This window comes from Lingula anatina, chromosome 3 (assembly GCF_051362555.1).
Source record: "Lingula anatina isolate TDL-2025a chromosome 3, LinAna3.0, whole genome shotgun sequence".
Classification (NCBI taxonomy): domain Eukaryota; kingdom Metazoa; phylum Brachiopoda; class Lingulata; order Lingulida; family Lingulidae; genus Lingula; species Lingula anatina.
In genome coordinates this window covers 17,395,367-17,418,158 of record NC_141769.1, presented here as the reverse complement: position 1 = coordinate 17,418,158, position 22,792 = coordinate 17,395,367, and the positions used below count along the sequence as shown (strand labels likewise).

Genomic DNA, 22,792 nt, shown 5'->3' with positions numbered 1-22,792 from the left:
ACCAAGGGAAATTTTACTTTTTGAACTCAAGCACTTTTTCGCACTTTTAAAATTTAAAAATAAAAGTTTTTTTTTTTTCACATTTAATTTTTTTCTTATGAATTGGCTTCATATTTGAAAAAACTTAGTCAAAATATATTCTCAGTAAAATTCAGAAAAGGCAAGTCGATTATTTTGCCGTTCCTTTATAGTAAAACTGTTTGCTGGATGTTAGAACATCCATCCTCGTAGGGTCAACACGGAGTAATGCTAGCCGGTCACTCAGCCCACAGATAGCTTCAAGAGCACCAATCACAGCTGACAATTACACTTGCTCTTGTGTCCTACATTCTGTTGACTTCTTACCACTAAATTTAAGTCCTAACATTTTTGTACATTTTCCTTTCCTTTCTTTTACTCCGAAATCGTCAGGAATAACAATAGGCCTATCTAGTAGGGGGTCTATCTCTGTCTCGTTATTTCTCTTGTCAACAACAACTATATCAGGCTTCCTAGCTTCTAACATTCTGTCACAACATAACGGGATGTTAAATTCCAAGACTATCATCACAGCATCATTTTCCAAAACTGACTCAGAAAAAAAAGGGGGAGGGGGGCATGGTCCCGTGGTTTGAAGCTAATCTTCAAGGTTCAAATTGCAGTATGTAAGTACGTGTACAAGGTTCATAACCTTACGCTTAATAGAGGAGATAAAAGGCGAGACGAAGTCTATTAAAGCTAACATTCACCCGATCTTAAACGCTCGGCGTATTTTAGGGCCAATTATCTACTTTATCACCTGCTGAAAATTTTCGCAACCTGTCAATTATCTTGACAGTTTTGAATCGCATACAACCCGGAAATAAGTGGTGTGGTGGAATTTGAAAACCCACACTTAGGGCCTTCATGTAAGTTTGTATTTCGCGTAAAGCTTTGCTTAAAGTGATTAATTTTTTATCTAAGATCGCGGTTATAGCAGATGTCATAAGTCCACTCCGTTCTTTGTCTTGCATTCATTCGAGTAGTGTTTCAATCTCTATATACATGTACACGGGGTAAAACTCGTCGTGGTTTTTGCTTTTTGCTCGGAGAAATCTCTTGCCTTGCGTTCTGTTGGTAAAGGGAGAGCATGAAAAAGAACAGCCAGGCAAGTGATATCGCACGGATAGGAGCCACCGTATTTCTGGTGGCATTTATATGTGCTGGTCTCTTCACTCTGAAGTCCACAACTCGAACGATCCAGTGGAAGTATATATCAAAAGCAAGTGAGTTTTCACGTAGGTGATCATCTCTGTGTGTGTGTGGGGGGGGGGGGGGGGGGGGGGGGGATAAGTGAGGCTTCGTTTCACCTAAATCTCATTTTAAATTCATTGTAGTTATTTTTATCATTATCATTGTTATTTTAAATATTTTATGTTGTTATTATTATTTTGACATTTCGTATGTATACTATTGTTGTACCGTACCAATAATAAAAATATCACGGTGAAATTAATTATGACTATCACTCGAATAATATAAAACAGCAGTTGTTGATGGCTTACTTGCGGCAAATGTTATCAGTTTGATGATCAAGAGCAAATTTTAGTCTCAAAATGCAGTTCATGATGTAATTATAAAGTGAATAAATATTTTGAATGTAATTTAAAAATTACTAAATTATTAAATTATTAAAATATGAAAAGGATTTATGAGCCTTATAAATTATAATTTAGATGCTTTTGAATACTTTCTTTTCAAATGTGGTTAGATTTGACGGAATACTTCATGTACACAGTGTTATAAGATACCACGTTTTTATTTGCTTACAATAAAAGTTAAAACAACAGTGTTAGCAGTTTTTAATCGTCCTGAAATCCGAAAAATCTCAAAACTAAATGGGTTTAACAAAGAACTAGCTATGTGCTTTCCGTCAAAGGACCGGAGCTCTTGAAATAAAGTACATTATTCATAGAAGTTAAACTCACGGATATATGCGAGAACATGTGAAAATAACAGCTTCAATAAACTCCAACGAGATAAAATACGCACTATCATGTGAGTGAGTAATGTTTCTCCACCACCCAACCCATAGCAAATATACGCGTCACTCTCGAAATCACTGTCTAGAATGAAACATCATATCGACCTTTACACCTGGTTTCCACATCCAACCAGAACTGAAACATGTTTGGATATAATGTCCCATGAAGTGGTAAATATCCCGTAGTCGCCTGAGGGGCCTTATTTTTTAACCAATGAGAGTCACCTTCTATCATGAAGTACATGTAGTAACGCTTATACTATGAAGTAGTAATATACTATGAAGTATCTTAACACATGTTTTTATTTGATTTCAATAAAACAACAATTTTAGCACTTGCCTCTCACTGTGAAATACAGTTTGGTTGTTGTTGTTATAAAATGGCGAGTATGAAGAGAGAATAGAAAAAATCAAGAGGGCGTCGCTCCAACGTCATGCAGTGTCGTCACCTGTTAAGTTAAAGGGAAATTTGGTGCATTACCGGAAGTCGCCCTCATACTTGGAGACATCTAGCTTCCACCGTGCGTTCAGTTGGTAAACTAAGGCTATGAATGAGAACAGCCAGGCGAGTGTTATCGCCCGGATAGGAGCCACTGTATTTCTGGTTACATTTATATGTGCTGGTCTCTTCACTTTGAAGTGCACAACTCGAACGATCCAATGGACGTATACATCAGAACCAAGTGAGTTTCCACGTAGGTGATCATTTTAGGGGGGGGGGGGGGGGGGGCACAAGAATACAAAATGATTCGCGTCACTGTTCGAAATACTCAAGTCTCATATTAAATTCATTAATATTGTTATTATCATTATCATTGTTATTTTGAAATAGTATTATATTAATGTTATTTTTATTATGACATTTCGTATATATACTATTGTTTTACCGTACCAATGACAAAAATGTCAGGGTGAAATAAACTATCACTATCACTTGAATAATATAAAACAGCAGAGTAGGATAGTGTCACTATATGTATATTCAGTCTTCTGTCGTGTGGTCAGTTGTATACTACGTGTGTGTTTGGAGGACAACGGGGTGTGCCTCAGAAGCTAAAGGGGGAGATCATGCCCGCTGTACAGTCCCCATAAATCCTTCATCGATGATTGGATGGTGTTTTTGGCTATTTGTAACCCCCAGCGGTTTGTTGATGCAAGTAGTTCGTGCCAGAAAATAAGATTGTTAGTTTGATTTCCCCACTGTGTACCTGGAAAATCTATCGCAAACCCCTGGGAGAGGCAAATAATACGGTGTCCCAATTAAACATTAAGGCTCCTCATCTTTCTCAATCTTTATCTTACATGCCAAGTTAATGGTTTACCTAAAATGCGTGAAGCGTCGAAAATCACTGGAATGTGAAGTTTAATAGACTTGAAATGTCTTTCACTTAAATTTGTTCTATATGTGTCCGAAAAGGTGCCTAGTACTATGTTAATTAAATGGAAGTCTTCTACAGAGAAGACACACGGCCTTTTCATTAAAATTACTTCCCTTTTTATTATAATTCTTTTCGGTTTAATCACACTGTTTTGGGTATCGCATAAAAGACAAATATCTTCAGCTAAATTTGTCTCACATGGACGTGTGCAATTTTAAATAAAACGACAGTTTACAACCACGCTTGTATAGTGACACCATGTCTAAACTGGGAGGTGGAAAGCGCATGTATAAAAAAAAAGCTAAAAAGGTTTTCGATAATGGTTCAGTCGTTATCATATTGGACTGAAATAATAATAATAATAATAATAATAATAATAATAATAATAATAATGTTTGGTAATAATAATGAGAATATCAAAATCGCTGTTTCTTACAATAAAATTACGTAGCATAAGATCCATATAAATATCCGGTCATCCCAGAAAACAAAGTACCGGTAAAAAAGTGCACGGATGCATTAGACAGTTTTTTCTTGTTTAAGTTAAAAGATAAACGTGCGGTAGATTTTCAGCTAATGATAAAAATACTTACGCTTTGACAATTTCGAGTCTCTACTTCTGTTTTTGTCTTGAGCAAAAATGTTCATTAGCTTGGTAGTTGGATCATAAATGATAATTAACAAACACAAGCGGAAAAAACTTTCATACCGTTAGCTTACGAGCAACCTGGACGTAAGTTTATCAGACTGATGTGAGCAGATGTTGCCACTCACTGACCGCTGGATCTTTTTTTTTTCTTCTAGATGTTCAAATCACCCCGGCCAAACAAGTGATTCTTTTAACTCATGGCAGATCTGGTTCGTCATGGTTGGGAGAGCTCCTGAACTACAACCCTAATGCCTTATACTACTTTGAGCCTCTACACGCTCTTAAAGAAGATATCCAAAGAAGGAGACAGTTCCTATACACAACAGGGAAAACAGAGTGAGCAGTTATCGATAGTTCCCTGTTTCCCCAAGAACTGATGTCAGATTTGAGCTGTAAACATAGCGACCTCATTTTTTTCACTGGATAAGTCTATAGTGTTTCTGCAGAAGTCGGTGGATAATGACTTCTCTTTGTCTCTCTCTCTCTCTCTTTTTTTAAATTAATTAATTAATTTATTTATTTTTTATTTATTATTATTATTATTATTATTGTTTTTTTTATTTATTTATTTATTTATTTTATTTTTTTTTTTTTTGAGGAATGATGAATACCTTGGTCGCTAAGATGGGGTTAGGGGTGGGTTCGTCATTGTCTTGTGTTCAAAAATGGCCGTTGCTCTTTTCTAAAACAGACCAGCTCCCTTTACACTGGACGGCGTCCTTTCTGCGTCCACGTAGAACGGCCCCGTTTGAGAGTAAAAATAAAGAATACTCCACGTGCCGACAACTAGCCGATCATTGAGGATTCATTTAGCAACCAAAGTGATGCTCGTGCCTCCTTTTTTTGACCACAGCAATGCCAGTTTTATGGTCGCACAAAGGACGCAGAAGGGACGCCGTCCAGTGTACAGGGGGTTTAAAGCATTGTAGTGAAATTGTACTTGTGCCATTATGTCATTATGTGCATTTCTGCTGTTTAGTTTATTATTTTTTTTTTGTGTGTGTGTTTGAATACATTTTTGCCGCTTTATAGGTTAGCTTGTGTAACATTTTAAAAATGTTTTTAATTTTCTATCTCACTTTTTTATTTCGTAATATCTGGATTAATGGTTAATTAAAAAAATGAATTTATCTGTAGAGCTTTATTTGTCTATAAAACCCTATGCTTACTTTTCAATTGAGTATCAGTCGGTTTATTTGTTCGTTCGAACAAACAAATATCAAAATAAAACAAACATTCTATATACATTTTTACAGACAAGCACCGGGTCCAAAAGACACGACAGTATCAATACGGATAACAGAAAATTTCTTGAACTGCCACTTTGAAAATGTCCCCCTCTCCGTGCTCGCTCCTGGCGGATTAAAACACAGTTGGTTTACTATAGGAGGGCGGCACCGCCAGATGTCGAGGTTTAAGTCTTGTATTTTATACGAAACCGACGACCGGCCATGCATACCGCTGTTAACATCTGCGTGCCAAAACGCCAGCATCGTGTCATTTAAAACTATCCGAATGACTTTACGGATGACGGCGGGCATGTTGGATAGAAACCCGGCTCTGAAAATCTTGTACTTAATACGTGATCCTAGAGGTGATTTGATTTTACCAAGTGTTCTGTTATATATATTTCATTACTTATTTATCAGACTTTTTGTATATACAGACCACGAACTTAAATTTTGATCAATATTTTGTTCAAAGTAATTAATTTTGTTCCGATGAAAAAAAACTATTCGTCAAATCCTACTCGTAATGTTTACAATATCAAATTCAATGGCTTGCATCAGACCCTTTTTCATTTTCTTTGTAGCTACGATGCTTTCGTCATGGAAAACATTTGAAAAGCTGAGGACCGAAACAATAGCACCCGTTGGGATAAATTTGTTTAATTTTATACGGGGATACTGCAAAAACGTAGGGGATAACGCCAACATGTATCGAAAACTGGAAACTAAGTTCCCTGGAAGAATTTTTGTCATACGTTACGAGGATGCCATTAAAGATCCCGTGCGAAAGGCAGAAGAGGTGTATCAGTTTCTAGGACATCGTATGCCTTTAGAAGTAAGAGATTTCGTACGGGATAGCGCCTCAGCGAAAGAGGACAACGGTGTTTTTGGTACGTCACGCACGGATCCCGCTCAGACAGCGTACAAGTGGGTTCCCACCATCCCGTTGAAACTTGTGGAGCTTGTTGAGAACGAGTGCTCTCATGGAATGAAGTATTTCAACTACACGCCATATGACAAACTTAGGAGTAAATATGATGAAATTTTATCTCAACTTGAATGAAGGACAGGAGCGAACATGAGGTCGTAACAGTCCATGCTGCTGGAAAGTTTGTTATCAAGCCAGCCCCACCCCGGATTGTACTCTGCGTTCAACAGATAGTAAGGTATTAAGTGCTTTTTCATTGTCAACGCACGTGTATACTATTAAGTGCTTAAAGAGACAATATTTTATCGGTGATCAACTGCAAAAAGTACTAGTTTTTTTAATCCTTTTTTTTTTTTTTTTTTTTTTTTGTTGTTGTTGTCTCTGTGAAACATACTTTTTAATGCCCCTTTATTTTAGGAGTGAATTGTTGTGCACTGAGTAAAAATATTTATTATCTTTTTCGTCTCAAACCAAGGCCATCAGGCGTGAATACAAACAAAAAGTTTTATCACGACTAGTCCTGTTAAGATACATGTACTTCAGTGATAATCGATTTTTAAAAATCTGGTTTATTTTACCCTGGTGTAATTTACTCTCTTTGCCTTTAAGGCCATTACATCTGAACTAGTAGATTCATATGAAAGCACCGTATAGATCTTTAAGAAGTAAATAAGTTACATTTTTATAGTAGATCTTCATAGATGCATCAGTATAATACCTTATTTATTTATCTGAACTAGTACAAACGCGTTTATTTTATTTTAAGTTACATGTTGTACATGTACATTTAATGAAGCTGTATTTCATTGATTTTATGTGCATGTCATAGATATGCAAAAACGATATTTTCATTCGTATTTAATTGCGTTTTAGCGATAATAGATGTTATATGTGCAATTACCACTATAAATTATATCTATCGTACTTATTATAGAAGTGACAAAACAGTATATATTTATATGCTCAGATCGTGTTTTAGCGATGCTTTAAGTTATATGTACCTGTGCAAATGTAGACTTCATGCAAAAAGGAATATAGAATAAATGTGATATGACTTATTTAATTTATAGATATAAATCATATAACTAAATGACATATTCGTATTAAATGTGCAAATATTGTATAATCGCGTTAAAGCGATTGTTTATGTTCTCTGTGTCATTAAAGATATGGGCTATTAGTATATTTCAAAAAAATTAAATTGTCCTGATGTGTAATATATGTGTAGCAAACCAACGTTTTCAGAGGCACATACATGTACCTGTAATCGTGATTTAGCGATTGTTTAAAGGGATAATAGCTCTTCGTGTGAGGTCTATATTTCCCAATAAAAACTTTGTGAATAACTCATAGAAATATAATATATTCTGTTTTACGACAAAAACGGCAGTTATAGCTATTATTCTGATATCTGAGCTTGGCTTCAGACCACGTGACCTCCATTGATGGCTATACTCTGTTATAATCTCTTTTAACTTAAGAGATTTTAACAAAAGACTAAACTTTTTAGAAAAAAACCAGGGACTAACTTTGAATGTACAAAATGGATTCATTAACCATTGGTAAGTATGGGGAAATTGTTATTTACTCCAGGAAAATTCAATTTTTGGCAAAAACGAAGAGTTATTATCCCTTTAAGTTATCTGTGCAGCTGTATGCCTTAGATATATGTCAAGAAGAAATGGCACTGGGAATAAGAGGTAAAGAGAGACATACAATGTAAAAGTATATAAATTATTAGTAGTTTTAATGATTGTTATTTGGGTCAAAGAAGTAGCTTGAAAGAAAAATGGGTGTTATTATATATATATACTTCTCTTCAGCTGACGTTGAGAGCGAATTTATCGTATTTGATTTAAGGTAATTAATTTTTGTATTTATTTATTATTAATTTAAACTTGGAACAGCTATTTTTCAAAATGTTCATTAGAGCACGTTCCTTGAATTAAAAAATGAGGATATAAAATGACAAACAATGCAATGCAGTATGTGTTTTCATTATTTGTTTTAATATTTTTACGCAGTCCTAAAACAGATTAAAAAAAAGACACCACAGTTACTGTAGGTGTTTAAGTGGATGGTGGTGCCTCTAGAACGAGACAATTTAACAGAGAGAGAGAGAGAGAGAGGGATACTCACTCGTCACCAAGCGGAACACATTATTCGCATTTCTTTTTAAGAGATATATTCTCTGGGTCCATAAAACTGGCCATTACGATCAAACTACAGCTGAGCACCTATTTGCTTTTGTGTCATTTCAAGTGTTTTTGTTAAGGTGGAGTGGGAAGGGAAGGGGAAAGATGGAGAGAGTGGGGAAGTAGGGGGTACTTCAGTGTTCATTACCCATCACTATTGCGCTTGATTTAGTCTTAAAGTGCAATTTTCGATCACAAATGATCTTACGCGATCTTAATCATTGCAGCAAAAGTTTTAAAAAGGATGGCGTCTGCTTTTAAGATCAAAAACTATCTAACATCTACTGAAATGGTGAATCAACTTCCTCCCCTCACAATGGAGGGAACCTCTGCTCACAATAGGAGAACGTATGAGGGGAAACAATTGCGTAACAACTTACATGTAATTGGAAGTCAGTCCAGTAATGGTCTTACTCATGATTTATGACCGTGTTACATTGTTTGTGATCTAAAATTACACGTTAAGACTAAATCAGACGCACTTGTGCATACCCCGGTACATTAAAATAGTAATTCCTTTCAATAAAGTGGATATGTTTCATTGAGGAGTACAACATATTTCCTGACATCACATTCAAGCGCCTGTCAAAGATGCAACCTCACAGTTCTATAACTCTGTGGGACATCATATTTCAGTTTTAGCTCACGGAAATCCCCATATCTATAATGTTGAATCGGCAATTTACATTCCACGTCGATCATCTCAGCAAACTTTGGCAAAATAGAGGGTATCCATTTGTAAGCAGTCCGAACTGGATCGACGCGGGATGTTCCATAGGGCCCGTTGTCAACATTGGATGAGGTGCTATTCCGAACCCAGTCTCTAACCACCGAAGGCATCGGTTGTCCAAGAAATTTGTAAACCTCTACGGCTTTGGACATTGGGTCTTGTACCATGTCTTCGTAACGAAAATCTTGAATTCTGTCTGGGAATTCTGATTTAAGTTTGATATAAGCTCTTATATTGTCTGCCATTCTAGCACAAATGCCTTTCACTTCAGGGTGGGATCGTTGCTCTTCTGGTTGGTCCTCGAACTGTCTATAATAGGGGAACGTCTTCTCCATGGACAAGAGCATTGCTTATTCGACGAAAAATGTGAAAAAGAAAGGAAATAAGCAACAGAAATATAATTCACTTACAAAAACGGTTCAGGGAACGGGCTGATGCACCTTATTTAGGAAGATCCCCTCCCTCTTTAACGATATAATGACATTCATTTACTAGACAGAAACAAGCAATTTCCCATCATTGTGCTCCACAATTTGTAATAAGATAATCCTCTTCTACTTTTTAATAAATTGGATCCGCCAATGTTTTCCATAGAATATTATACACTGTGGATAACGCGTTGTTTAAATGCTTTACGGAATACCTTGCAATTAATGTAGTGGATGCACAGCATGGCTACATCTATTGTATGCTGGCTTCTATACCTGATTAAATCTAAATTAAATATATCGTGTCTGGGCCAGGTCATTTCACATTGAACGTCTAAACCCACATTAAAAAAAAGGTTTAGAGCGAACATGTAGCTCTTCGGCCCTGGCATTTGTTCGTTTTAATTGGCGACGCCAGATGGCTACAGTTTCCAGACAACTGACATTCAAAATATCTCTTTTCGGCGCCCAGTATATAAGATTTGAACGCTAAAATATTATTGCAAGTTTCTCTCTTCATTATTGACCATACACGCCTATTTTGTTGGACTCACCTCGTGGGTCACGCACCAAATGCAAAATTTTCAACGACGGGTTCTTTGTAAGGAGTTCTTCCGCCATTTCAATTTTCATGCGGAGAGTTTTAAAGGTGACTAAGCTGGCGTTGTGACACGCAGATAATAATAAAGGGACGCAAGAAGCGTCATCTTTGCCAGATGTGATGCATGTTTTGTAGGTTGTCAGCTGCTTATGTCTTTCCTCATTGACAAAAGACATATGGTTCGGGGGGTCTGGGGCCAGTATTTCTAATGGTACCTCAGAAAATCTGCAGTTTATAAAACTGTCTGCAATCTGAGTGATCATTGACAGTATGTCTTCTTTGTTTGATACGTTTCTGAAAAGAAATTATGACTTGATATGTTTAAATGATTTAAGGTCACGTAGACCATTCAAGAATCACTCAAGAATTGTTAGAAATTATACGAGATGTACTTGTACGTGCTTATATGGCCGTCCACTACCTCATGCGTTTTGAATCAATGCCGCTGTGGAGATTAAGGATGGTGAATTTCAATCATTACGATTAAAATAAGAAACTAATTACTAAAGAAAAGATTGGTAGTTTGAAATTTCCTATCGTTTATGAGTAAGGTATAAATTGGTGCTATAGGGAAAGTTGCTCTAATGTTCATGAAAAAACATTTTGTGTTGCTATATAAAGGTTTTAAGGGTATACCTTTGAACTTTTGACATGTGCTTAATATGATCGCTATATTTTTAATGACATTTGTAAAAAGCGCTACCTAAACGTGTTACTGGGGTAGCGCAGTGTTTTGTTCTTTTCAAAATGGCGATATAACGATTGGAATGGCTCAAAATAATAAAAAGCGTTGGGATTGTAGTCGAACAGGTGCCCGAACCACGTGGATCCTGTTCTTCCGTACGTCATCAGGATGACTTTGTCCGCAGATATGTTCTGAGAACCTGAAATAAGAAATGCTATTCAAATCAATACTACACCATGCAAGATAAAACAATGGGATGCAAAGCAATACAAGACAATTCGACGCAACACATAGCATTGCTACATACCACAATGCAATACAATATAATACAATACAATACAATAATTTCCTCTGCACAGTAGTTGTACCAGTACTATGCCATCGGGATATATATATTCATATATATATATTACCCCCTGTGATATCCTTTGGAAATTTCCCAGTGTCAGGATCGTCATGTTTCCGTCTATCGACTGTCTGATTTCTTGATGGGGGCTGCAGGACCTTGATATTGTGACTCTTCATTGGAAGAAACGAGATAGTATTCCACCCCAATAAGCAGCTGTATATTAAAGTCAAGAGGAAGACAGATGCGAGCGCCATGAACACTGTCTTCCATTTCCATGCCATACTCGGTGTATCTACGGGTTGACCAATAAAACATAAGTGTGTAGCACTTGGAGGGTTAAAGATTCAGTGGCCGGTGGTTACTGGTATGTCCACACCATGATTGAACCAAATGCATGAAATAAATATCAATGCATGTGCATGAGCAGCATTTACTTTATATCTACTTAAAGACCAGAAGAATAGAAAGGTAAATGTGTTAAATGTCTTGATGTGGTCTAGAAGTCATAGTAATTAACACTGTTTGCTTCGCTCCAACGGCTCAGAACTGGGCTAAGACTGGGTTCCCATACCTACGTATACCTGTAGATAGATCTAACAGGATCGGTCCATCTCCAGAGGTTTTTTGCTACATTGCTTTCAGCTTAAGCGGTTTAGATGTCTGACACGCCTGCTGAAGCTGTTCAACGATAGTTTATTATCCCCTATCAGCTTCAGTAGGCGTGACAGACAACTAAGCCGCTTAAGTTGATTGCAATTTAGTGAGAATCCCCTAGGAGATAGATCGATCCAAAACTAGTACGATAGGGTCTGAGAATGGTCCCTAATAAAGGCGTTACAAGACACATGCTGATGTGCATGTAGTGTACAATGAGTCAACTAGCTGAAACAAAATGAGTCAACTAGCTGAAATATTCAGTAACATTAAGAAAGCCCGCAAAGATCAAATGGAGTAAGTGAAACACAAGCATAATACTCGTGCGTATATAAGCATGTGCATGTATATCTTTACTTAATGCTGTCTGTACTGATTATGAGCGCCGTTTTTTTTTTTTTTTTTTTTTTTTAATTAACCGCCAATGGGAGATACAATACATAAAGATACATTTTGGGGAAGGGGTGCAGGCATTTGGTCTATGTATAATAGTTTTTTTTTTGAGGGGAGGTCAAAATCAGATTGTTCAGAGAGTAGACGACAGGCCCTTCTCTTAGCGCAATGATGGTCATAAAAAAGTTTAGAAAGTTTAGTTTGTGATAATCTGTGGACCACAGAGAATACCGAGGTACCTGAACCACACATGGCCAGAAATGTGCAGCATTTACGCGATACGCGAGGGCGCAACAGTAGGGCTTCACGTGACTCAACTAACCAATCACAGCACAAGAATGGCATCGCACACAGACTCTGTGATAAGTGCTCAGCCCATTGTCAAGTAGTGTTAGTTCATGGTAACAAGCGTCTGATATGTGCAGAGAAGTTTATTATTATAATATATATTGTTCTTATTGTTACATTATTAAATCTAACTCTGTATCCAAGTAGTAACTATAATGTACCAAGTCAGGTACTGATGATGTACAGAGGTCATATATTCCAGAATAAGCCATTACCACTGATTTATAACTTTCATTTTTGTTTAATATGTTATTCATGAAAGAGTTCATGAAAGATTATTTTAATTTGTTAAATCGTGATCTTATTCTTTTTATATTCAAATAATTGAATACTGTGGGTAAAATTGGTCTTCCACTTCTTATTTGCATTTTTCCTTTACTACAAGATTATTTTGGAACAGTTGCAGCATTAAAAATTTAAATAAATAGCAATCTGAAAGAAGAATTTTGCATAATTATTAAATGATGATAGGAATTTTGGATTAAGAGATTAGTTAAATACTGAGTAGTGATATGGTCAGTCAATTTATGTAGAATCTGATAATATGATTGAAAATACTGATTGAATTCTTGGCCTTGCACTGGGCAGTTTTTGTGCCAAGTGCTCTGTTTGGACTCCATTGTACAGTGGTAAAAAATCTTCAATTGCCATGAAATTTTTTAATCAGACTCTGTATGTTACTGCTATCAGCTGGTGCTATCGGCAAAGAATTAATTTCCCTTTGTTTCTGAGTGAATCTACCGTCTAAAATCACTATTACTGAAAATATTTGCGTTTTGCTGAGGGTAGTTTAGGCAATATACGGCAAACTTCTTAGTACGTGTGTACAACAGAATTTTTTTAAAAACCCTAGCGATATTTGGTCAGGAGTTGCTTGAAGCATATCACAGCGTTGCTGTCTATCGGCATCAGGCCGTTAGTTTGTCAATTCTCACGAATTACCTACGAATCGCGAACCCATTCATTTTCCTATGGCAATCTGGCATTAAAAATGCACGCATGCGCAGTGGGCTAGGCGTGACGTAATGTCACGTCACGTCACGTGACGTCAGTGCATTTCTGGGGATGTGAATCATCTCTACACAAGAGCTAGCAACCTGTACGTATTGGACATATAATTTGTTCTACCTCGATAAATACAGCTTGCGTGTTTTAAATAAGCCAAATTTAGTTACGTGTTAATGACATGGGTTTATGGATGTCGTTTCCATATTCATTTATGCTTAAAAAATGCCCAGCAGAGTGAATTCCTTGAATTGAAAAATTAACATATCGAATGACAAACAATGCACCGCATTTCTGGTTTACATTCTTCTTTATTGAATCAACCCAGTGATTAAAACGAGACTTAATTACTAATATAGTTGATTAAAGGGATGGTGATGCCTCTAGAACGAGACATTTCAGTACACGCATTCACACGCACACGCACACGTACACACACAGTCGGAGAGAGAGAAAGAGAGAGAGAATCACTCACTAGTTACTAAATGGGACATCATATTATTTGCATTACTGTGTATAGATTATATTCCGTAGGCCCAAAAAGTGACCATAACTTTGTGATAAAACTATACTGAGCAATAAAACCGAAGTTGACTGACCTCAAATAACAGAGAGATGCAAGTGAAGAGTTATTTGTGCAGTAAGTTTCGGTGTAAAACACTCTTCTACACATACTTAATATCAAATGACGCAGGATTGTGCTTATGCGAGCGCATGGTGGGCATAATGATAGAATGTCATATGACTCATATCTATCAATATATGTCAAAAATGCAGCTTTTCAGTCCTGTAACTGTCAGGGAGATCGTATTTCAATTTCAATTCAAAGAAATTTCCATATCCATAATGTTGGATCGGCATTTTGCATTCCGCGTCGATCATCTCAGCAAACTTGGGCATGATGGAGGGTATCCATTTGTAAGCAGTCCGAACTGGGTCCACGCGGGATGTCCCATAGGGACCGTTGTCAACATTGGACGAGGTGCTGTTCCGAACCCAGTCTTGAACCACCCAAGGCATCGGTTGCCCAAGAAATTTGTAAACCTCTACCGCTTTGGCCATTGGTTCTTGCACCATGTCTTCGTAACGGAGATCTTGAATTCTGTCCGGAAATTTTGATTTTAATTTGATATAAGCTTTGATATTGTCTTCCATATCGGCACAAATACCTTTCACGTCGGCGTGAGGTCGTTGTTCCACTGGTTGCTTTTCGAATTGTCTGTAATAGGGGAACGTCGTCTCCATGGACAGGAGCATTGCTTATTAAAAGAGAAAAAAACAGATGAGCAATGTAAAAAAAGCCATTTACTTTTAATGGCGGACCCAGGCTCTTCCTCAATTTCGTTCTCAGTTTCGGAGGAAACTCTTCACCCCCTTCCCCTTCCTAAAAGCAATCTGCAATCCATGTGTTCTACTTACTAATTTAGTAAAGTTCTCCTCTTATACTGTTTCATTTTTGCCAAGAAAAGAGAAACAAAGCTTGTTTACGCCCCCCCCCCCCCCCCCCCCCCCCCGTCCAACCCCACCCAAACCCTGGATCCCCCGATAATTTAGACAGATGAATACCTTCAGGTGACACACTTTAATGTTGATATGAAAATTTTGCAATCATACTTGTGGATGCACAGCATGAATTCATTATGAAAAGTTGAAGAATGCTGATTTTCGGTCGTACACATACCAGGTTCGTTCCAAATTAATTGTATCGTGTCTCTAGGCGAGCGATCTACATCAAAACAGAATTTTAGCTCTGGCAAATACTCTTAACGATAATAACTGTAAAATTATATATATATATATATATATATATATATATATATATATATATATATATATATATATATATATATATATTCTATTTTGGCTCAGGTAAAATCTGCTGAAGTGTAATTAAACGAAACATTGCAGATGTTATACATGTCCATGTATAACAAAAATACTTGATTGATTTGCTTTTAGGTTGGGGGGAGGGGAGATCGATTTGAAATCCACAATATTTTCACAAGTTTATCGTATTATTATGAGCAATAAACGTACATCTTGATGGACTCACCTCGTGGGTCACGCACCAAATGCAAAACTTTCAACGACGGGTTCTTTGTAAGTAGTTCCTCCGCCATTTCAATTTTCATGCGGAGAGTTTTAAAGGCGACTATGCTGGCGTTGTGACACGCAGATAATAATAACGGGACGCAAGAAGCGTCATCTTTGCCAGATGTGATGCATGTTTTGTAAGATGTCAGCTGCCTGTGTCTTCCCTCGTCTGTAAAAGACATATGGGTCGGGGGGTCTGGGGCTAATATCTGTAATGGTACCTCAGAAAATCTGCAGTTTAAAAAACTATCTGCAATCTGTGTGATCATTGGGAGTATGTTATCCTTGCTTGAAAGAATTCTGAAAAGGAGATATGACTAGGTGAATTAAATAGTTTTAAGGAGATGCACCTGATCATTTATGTATCTCTGGGAATTTTTAGAAATTATACCACAGTACGAGTACATACGGACACACGTTTTGAGATAGACTAGCCTGGTAAATTCTCCTCATGACGATATCAATGAGAAACTAAGAATAAGAAACAGTTTGAAATTTTCTCGGTTTTTTTTTTTTTTTTTTTTTTTTTTTTGAGAAAGGTATACCTTGGCGTTATAGGGAGAGTAGCTATTATTAACTTGACAGAAAATGTCTTGCTATGTAAAGGTCTTAAGAGTATGCCTTTAAACTCATTCCTATACTTCTTAATATTCTACCAATATTCTAGATAAAATATGATCAAAGCGCTACCTAAACGTGTTAGGTGGATAGCGCAGTATCTTGCTCCTGTCAAGATATCGCTTTAACGATTGGAATGGCTCAAAATAATAAAACGCGTTGGGGTTGTAGTCAAACAAGTGCCCAAACCACGTGGATCCAGTTCTTCCGTACGTCATCAGGATCACTTTGTCCGCTGATACATTCTGAGAACCTGAAATGAGAAAAGTTTCTCAATACAATACTACACCATGCAATACAAAACAATGGGATGCAAATCAGTGCAATACAACACAACACAATACATAACAATACAATGCTTTCGTGCATGGTGGTTTTGTAGTATGCCATCAAATATATTAATTACTTTATATCCTAGCTGCATTAACACAAAACATCAGGTTTCGTCTCCCCCATTAACCCTATTCACAAAAACATATTGTAGAAATATAAGGCTACGCAAGGCCGGTTTTCAAGGTTAACGAGGTCTCAGCCGCACTCAGGTATACGTGTAGGCCTAGGTAAAGTTCACATATTACCTGTGATATCCTGTGTAATTTTCCCAGTGTCACCATCGTCATATATCCGTTTATCGACTGTCTGATTCCTTGAAGTGGGCCGGATGTGGATATTGTCGCTCTCCGCAGGAAGGAGGAAGACAGTATTCCACCCCAGGAAGCCTCTGTATATTAAGGCCAACATGAAGACAGACGAAAGCGCCATAAAAATTGTCTTCGTTACTGACCTCCATTTCCATGCCATACTCTATCCACGGGTTGACCAATAAGATAATAGACTAAAACCCTTGGCTGATTCAAAGTATTCAATATAGAGTCGTTACTTGTACAGTGTATGCCAACACCATAACTGAGCCAAATATGAAATCGACCTCAAAACGTGCACTTAAGCATCACTTACGTTTTCGTCTAATTGAAATCCACAGTAATATAAAGGTTAATGTCTTAGATGTCTTGACGCGATCTAGAAGTAATAGAATTTAACACTTTGTTCGCCCCGCTTTGACGGCTCAAATACCGATAAATACCGGCATTACTTGCGTGGCGTACATGTACCAGAAGACCGATATTGTACATGCAGTACAATGACAGTTTTAATTGGAATAAGACAGACAAAATTCAATAAGCTCAACACAACTCAACATATATGTGTGCATATATCTTTATTCAATGCTCTCTGCCATGATTTTTGAAGCTTTTTTGATAAACCTCCATTGTATAATACAACACCAGCACATGTAGCCTCCTGGGATAGGGTGCAGACATTAAATTAGTCTTATAGGGTCGAAATCAGATTGTTCAAAGGGATGAAGTGAGGACCTGCTTTTATCCCAATTATGGTCATGAAAGAATTTTCAAATTCGAGTGTGATAATCAGTGGAAAAAACATCAAAGTACTTGAATTTTAAATAATCCGTTTTCATCCGAGAGGCAGCGGCCTGCAATTGCATGTTTTGTACGGACGTACACTTTACAATACTACAAATTCAGCTTCATTGTTTTTAATAAGGCAAATTAAGTTCATGTTCCATACACGGGTTTATTGATATCGCTTCCATATTCACAATATTGTTGATTTGGAATTTCAGAATGTTAAAGGTAACGTTTTTTGTATTTAACAAAATGCAAATGTAATACCTTTTTTTTAGTATTTATTTTACCAAACACTGCATCTTTTATTATTTTATTATTAAAGGGTTGGAAAGCCACAGCTTATAGCAATAGGCTACTTTCTCTACACAATCCGCGCATTTACATTCAGATTTTGCTCTAACCTTGCAATTACAACATATTGGACAAATAATGATTTTATAATGCTAACCAAATTCTTCAAGAGGACCATCTTTGAAGCGTAAATAGCGTAATTGTTTTGTCTGAGATCACAATCATTGCCATACGATGTGGGAAGAACATGCCATGGGCAGCAATTAAGATATTATCAGTATCATTTATCGGTATATATTCATGTAATGGGGACAGTTAATTGGTCAATTTTAATTCTGGACACTCGGTTATCTGTATTAATTTATCAGAGATTTTTGGTTGGACCTTCAAATATCCCCACGGATTTTAATTAAAATGCTTCAAAACAAAACAACATCATCAATTTATTATTTTATTCTTAAGCCACATTTATCATTTGAAACTGCACAAAATATAAAATAGGAAAACTGTGAATGAAAAACATAAACGTGGATGGTATTGATAGTCAACATTTTCTTATACATAAAATACCAATTTATCATTTTGATGATAAACCTCTCTGTTTACTACAAGGGAGTTTCCATTTTTCTGATTAAGATTCCTGCAGGGTCGACCGTCTTCAGAAAGCAATCGCACGTGACAACACGTCTGCACGATGTTTTATTGGCTCAGAATAGCGAGTAAGGTTTGGGTAAGGTTTCTTAAGCCGAAGATCTCGTGTTCATCGGTCAAAAGAAAAACTCGTTTATTGCCAATAGGCATTAATCAAAATATCACTGTTATGATATAAGCTGAAGTTAATACATCCACATGTAATCAAGTAAGCAATGTAAGTTTTGAAAAAGTAACAATTCCCATAGCGTTAATCAAAGTATGTAAACTCATGCAGTTCTAGTAAATGCAATGAATTAAGGCAACTTAAACGGAAATATTTGCATTGCCTATAAATTTTGCCAAAACGCTTTAAGTTTATCATATAGTGCTCAATGAAAATTCAGAGTGTGAAAAATTTTTTAACGTTCATCGAAGTTTGAGTATTAAATAAAAGATATCTGCAGCAGGTGAATCGAGTGACCCGCACCCGATAAAAAGTGCCTATAAACATAAGTAGATAGTAAATATTGTGTTCTTCAACTCTGTGAATCTTTAAGTATATGCCATTCAGTAAAAATAATTGAAAGCAAATAAGAATAAACCGAGCTATATGCATGTTCTGGCTTTGCCTTTGCCTTGATAATTAAAGTAATTCATTCAAAAGTTAATGTGTCCAGGTTCACCGTTATTTACTACTCACGCGTACACTTCATCCAAACATTGGTTTTGTGACAACATAATAATACACCATCAATTGGCTAACCTTTGCGTAGGTCATTCATCTTAAGCATTTATACAGAATATCAATTAGATTAATTTTAGCAGAATGTTTTTTTTTAATTTAGTCAGTGACTTATACATGTCTACTGCCAAATCAAGCGACGATTCTGAAAAGCAATTGGTAAGAACAAAATCACCCAAAAGCAGGGACTCCCTTGATAAACGATAATCCTATACATACAAAATTTATAGATTTGATGATTCAGCTGCTTTAAAGCGTCGTATTTAAAGCATCTTTTATAATCTATTGCTTATAATATAAATAATCAGCCTTTGCTGAAGAATACTAAATGTTTACGCTTATTCAACACACCGCTAGCGACCTGATCAGAAAATGAAACGCACTGCAATTAAATGTGAAGCATATAATATCGCAAAATGAGATTTTCGGTCTTGGAGGATATCTCAAGAGTATTAAAATTGTATGTGTTGTCGTAAGATTCATTGTTTGCTTGATGCTAATAAATAATAATTCAGTAATTTTGTGCACAACCATATTTATAAAGTTCATAGTGTAGATTTAACAGCACCCTTGGTTCTTTAGGGGTCACGTAAATATGGAGTGACCTTTTGATAATATTATTGAAATTCTATCATCTTGAGTTGCCTTATTTCTCCACCACATACGTTTGCTCTTTCTCCTATAGAACCTTTAAAGGTTTTGAAAAGCAAATGCGCTTCTCAGCGCTGAATTTTCGGAATTCTCCGTGACGCGGAAAAGACCGACCGATACGGAGATTCCCGAGCAATAATGGTTCCGAACTAGTGCCCATGAAAGGTCTTGTAATGCATTTGTGCTTCATTTACTGCCCTTTGAGGGTTCGCCATTGGCCATGTTTGCCTTTTCCTTTCCGTAAATTGGATTGTTGAAGGAGTTCTTTTTATCCAGCTCTGGAATGCTCTCGTAAATATTCTCGCTGAAAATAAATAAATAAATTAATTAATTAATAAGTTGTGAGGACAATAAAGAGAAAAACTGAACGAAGAGTAAAGTTAAGTGATGTTCTTATCGACAATTACACACAAAACAGGCATATATAGACTTCGTTGATAAATAAAAACTAGTGGCCGAGCAGCAAAAGGAATCACAGCGTTGTATAATACACTTAACTACACGATCAAAGTCGAATCACAATTGTCGTTCTTTTCAGTTATTTTTTAAAGCAAAGGTAGGCAATGTGATATAAATGTATGCCTGAGATAAAGTTGGAACTGAACATGAGAGGTATCACACCCAATAGGCCTACAAATTAAATAACAGATTTCTATCAAAACAAATCAGTCATTTTTCAAACGTAATTTTTCAAACGTTCTTATAAACGACTGCTCCAAATATCTGCTAACTCAAACACCTCTTTTACGAAAATCAAAATCAAATCCCATTCCACGTTTTTGTGGTCTTTTTAAGTCAACATTTTAGTGGGACGACTTACTTTCTCTCTCCATACGGCTGCATGGCCGCTGTCTCATCAGCGGGCGCATCGTATGGTGACTCACTGGAAAAGGAAAACAGCCCGTTTTGAAGTAAAAAATATTAGTGATCGTTTTTCAAGTCATGCTTTATACTTATGCTTTAGACTGACCAGACCAACATAGGGCACATTCAGAACAATTTGATCCGCGAACTAACAGATCCACGGATCAAATATGGCGCCACCCACTTGAAAGCGTGTCGAGATTTAATTGCTCTGCCCCCGCTGGAAAGGCACGTGTGGGGGTGCGGGAATCTATTGTCAAGTGAGCGCCATATTTGATACGTGGACTAGTCAGTCCGCGAATCAACATTATTATGAGTGTTCTGATACATTCCAACCAAACAAAAAACATTTCTATCAATCAGCCAACATAGGCCTATCAAACAATGGCGGATACTTTGGTTTACAATAAAGAAAAAATATTATACATGTCATGAGATGCTGCCTTCAAAATACATACATTAAGAAAACCTTTCATCCTCCTTATATTACATGTGTTGTCTTTTAAAAATACATTTAAAAGAAACACAAACGGGCACGGATACATACGAGTGCACACTTACACAAGGCAACTGTGTGTGTGTTTGTGTGTGTGTGTGTGTGTGTGTGTGTGTGTGAGTGTGTGCGTGCGTATGGCTTAAAAACAATAGAAAATTTATAAGAGAACTGATATCATGGCTTTTTGACCAATACAAAAATATAGGAATACCGTAGCCCTCGTTTTTTATTTATTATTTTTATTTCTATATTTATTTATTTCTTGTCGCTTTAGTGTATCTTGGTGTGTTTTCTAGGTTAGAGCAGTTAATTTACATTATTACCTGTCTCCTCGATAAAGCGTAACATTTTCTCCACTGTACAGATATCTGTCTTGGTTTCTCGTTTGTCTCCTCCTAAAACGATAATACATTTTAGAATGACCGCTCTCACTTTACTACTTGGATCATAAAATAAGTTAAAGATTACTGTTTTACTCATCTCGGATAAGTGCAGCTAGGGCGTCGCATCAATAAAATTATTCTTTAAGATAAAAAGAAAATTATCAACAATACATGATGCGTGCATTTTTTTCGGGGAAGAATATACAGATAAAGTAAAGCAGGGATAAGGTGTAAAGCAGGGATAAGCTGAAAAAATAAGAATGAAAGAAAACCTGGTGCAACTATACTCTAACATGCATACTAGAATAAAACAGCGCAATAACCTTTCTACATCAACCTTTCTACATCAACGCAACATTGGTTAGATTGTTACAAAACTCTATGCATTTTCAACACTGTGAATGAACTTTGAACTTGAACTCTATGCCGCATTCCCATAGACACCATCGGTCTACGCAGATCGATCCAACTCTGCAGGGGGTCTCGATGTGTGCAATCAAATTAACCAAATGACATGAAAATTTAAATTGCCCTTTAAGCTACTATTAGTATTTTTGATCGTGTATTAATGCACAACTTGAGATAGCTCAATTTTCAAGTTGAATGTTATTTCCCGTTAGCATCGTGATGCTTAATGGACCAAAGAAGAACAACCTTAAGATCCGGGCCTAATAGAAGCTGGAAATGGTGAAAAATGGCCCCAGTTTGCAAAATGCCAGATGAAGAAATAGATTAAATTAAGTAGACCTGCCTGCCTAAGACTCAGTTAAAGATAGAATACAAAAGGGCGGAATCTGCATTACAACACGCACCAAATTAAAACCGCATTCTTCCTTCATGAATACAGGTAAGACAGACAAAGCACCGATTCCCATAGACACAATCGGTCTCCGTCAATCGACCAAACTCTGGAGACTCTCGATAAATGCAATCAGCTTAACTGACAGCTTAATCTCCTCTTGTTTCCAACGTACTCGTATTTCAACAGCTATCCTGTATTCTACTTAAGGCCAGG

The 22,792-nt window shown here is 36.6% G+C and overlaps 4 protein-coding genes across 8 annotated transcripts in view; 1 reads left to right on the top strand and 3 right to left on the bottom strand.

Moving 5' to 3' along the window:
• Positions 1-743: 743 nt before the first annotated feature.
• On the top strand, positions 744-8,172 carry LOC106181927 (carbohydrate sulfotransferase 3). 3 transcript variants are annotated; one of them, XM_087010050.1, is made up of 4 exons: positions 744-1,244; positions 4,186-4,366; positions 5,287-5,624; positions 5,844-8,172. In XM_087010050.1, the coding sequence occupies exons 1-4, from the start codon at positions 1,109-1,111 to the stop codon at positions 6,320-6,322; spliced, it is 1,134 nt and encodes a 377-aa protein (XP_086866176.1). In that variant the 5' UTR covers positions 744-1,108; the 3' UTR covers positions 6,323-8,172. The 3 variants fall into 3 exon arrangements, with proteins under 3 accessions (XP_086866176.1, XP_086866175.1, XP_013421979.2); XM_087010049.1 differs by lacking the exon at positions 744-1,244 and adding an exon at positions 2,461-2,697; XM_013566525.2 differs by lacking the exon at positions 744-1,244 and adding an exon at positions 2,463-2,685.
• Positions 8,173-8,429: 257 nt separating this feature from the next.
• Positions 8,430-11,597, bottom strand: LOC147762984 (carbohydrate sulfotransferase 1-like). Its single transcript, XM_087009679.1, has 4 exons — positions 11,240-11,597; positions 10,845-11,025; positions 10,095-10,435; positions 8,430-9,461 (listed from the first exon to the last, which is right to left on the bottom strand). The coding sequence occupies exons 1-4, from the start codon at positions 11,454-11,456 to the stop codon at positions 8,968-8,970; spliced, it is 1,233 nt and encodes a 410-aa protein (XP_086865805.1). The 5' UTR covers positions 11,457-11,597; the 3' UTR covers positions 8,430-8,967.
• A 2,244-nt stretch (positions 11,598-13,841) lies between these two features.
• LOC106180902 (carbohydrate sulfotransferase 1-like) lies at positions 13,842-17,357 on the bottom strand. Its single transcript, XM_013565115.2, has 4 exons — positions 16,866-17,357; positions 16,360-16,540; positions 15,629-15,969; positions 13,842-14,834 (listed from the first exon to the last, which is right to left on the bottom strand). The coding sequence occupies exons 1-4, from the start codon at positions 17,086-17,088 to the stop codon at positions 14,341-14,343; spliced, it is 1,239 nt and encodes a 412-aa protein (XP_013420569.2). The 5' UTR covers positions 17,089-17,357; the 3' UTR covers positions 13,842-14,340.
• A 1,089-nt stretch (positions 17,358-18,446) lies between these two features.
• Positions 18,447-22,792, bottom strand: part of LOC106150688 (uncharacterized) — a 33,307-nt gene continuing 28,961 nt past the window's right edge. For 2 of the 3 annotated variants that reach the window (XM_013523668.2, XM_013523743.2), the window contains 3 exons: positions 21,718-21,789; positions 20,855-20,917; positions 18,447-20,338 (listed from right to left, as the gene is read on the bottom strand). In XM_013523668.2, the coding sequence (XP_013379122.2) occupies positions 20,221-20,338; positions 20,855-20,917; positions 21,718-21,789 (253 nt within the window). In that variant the 3' untranslated portion in view covers positions 18,447-20,220. The remainder of the gene's footprint in view (positions 20,339-20,854; positions 20,918-21,717; positions 21,790-22,792) is intronic. The other variant, XM_087008699.1, reaches the window with a different exon arrangement.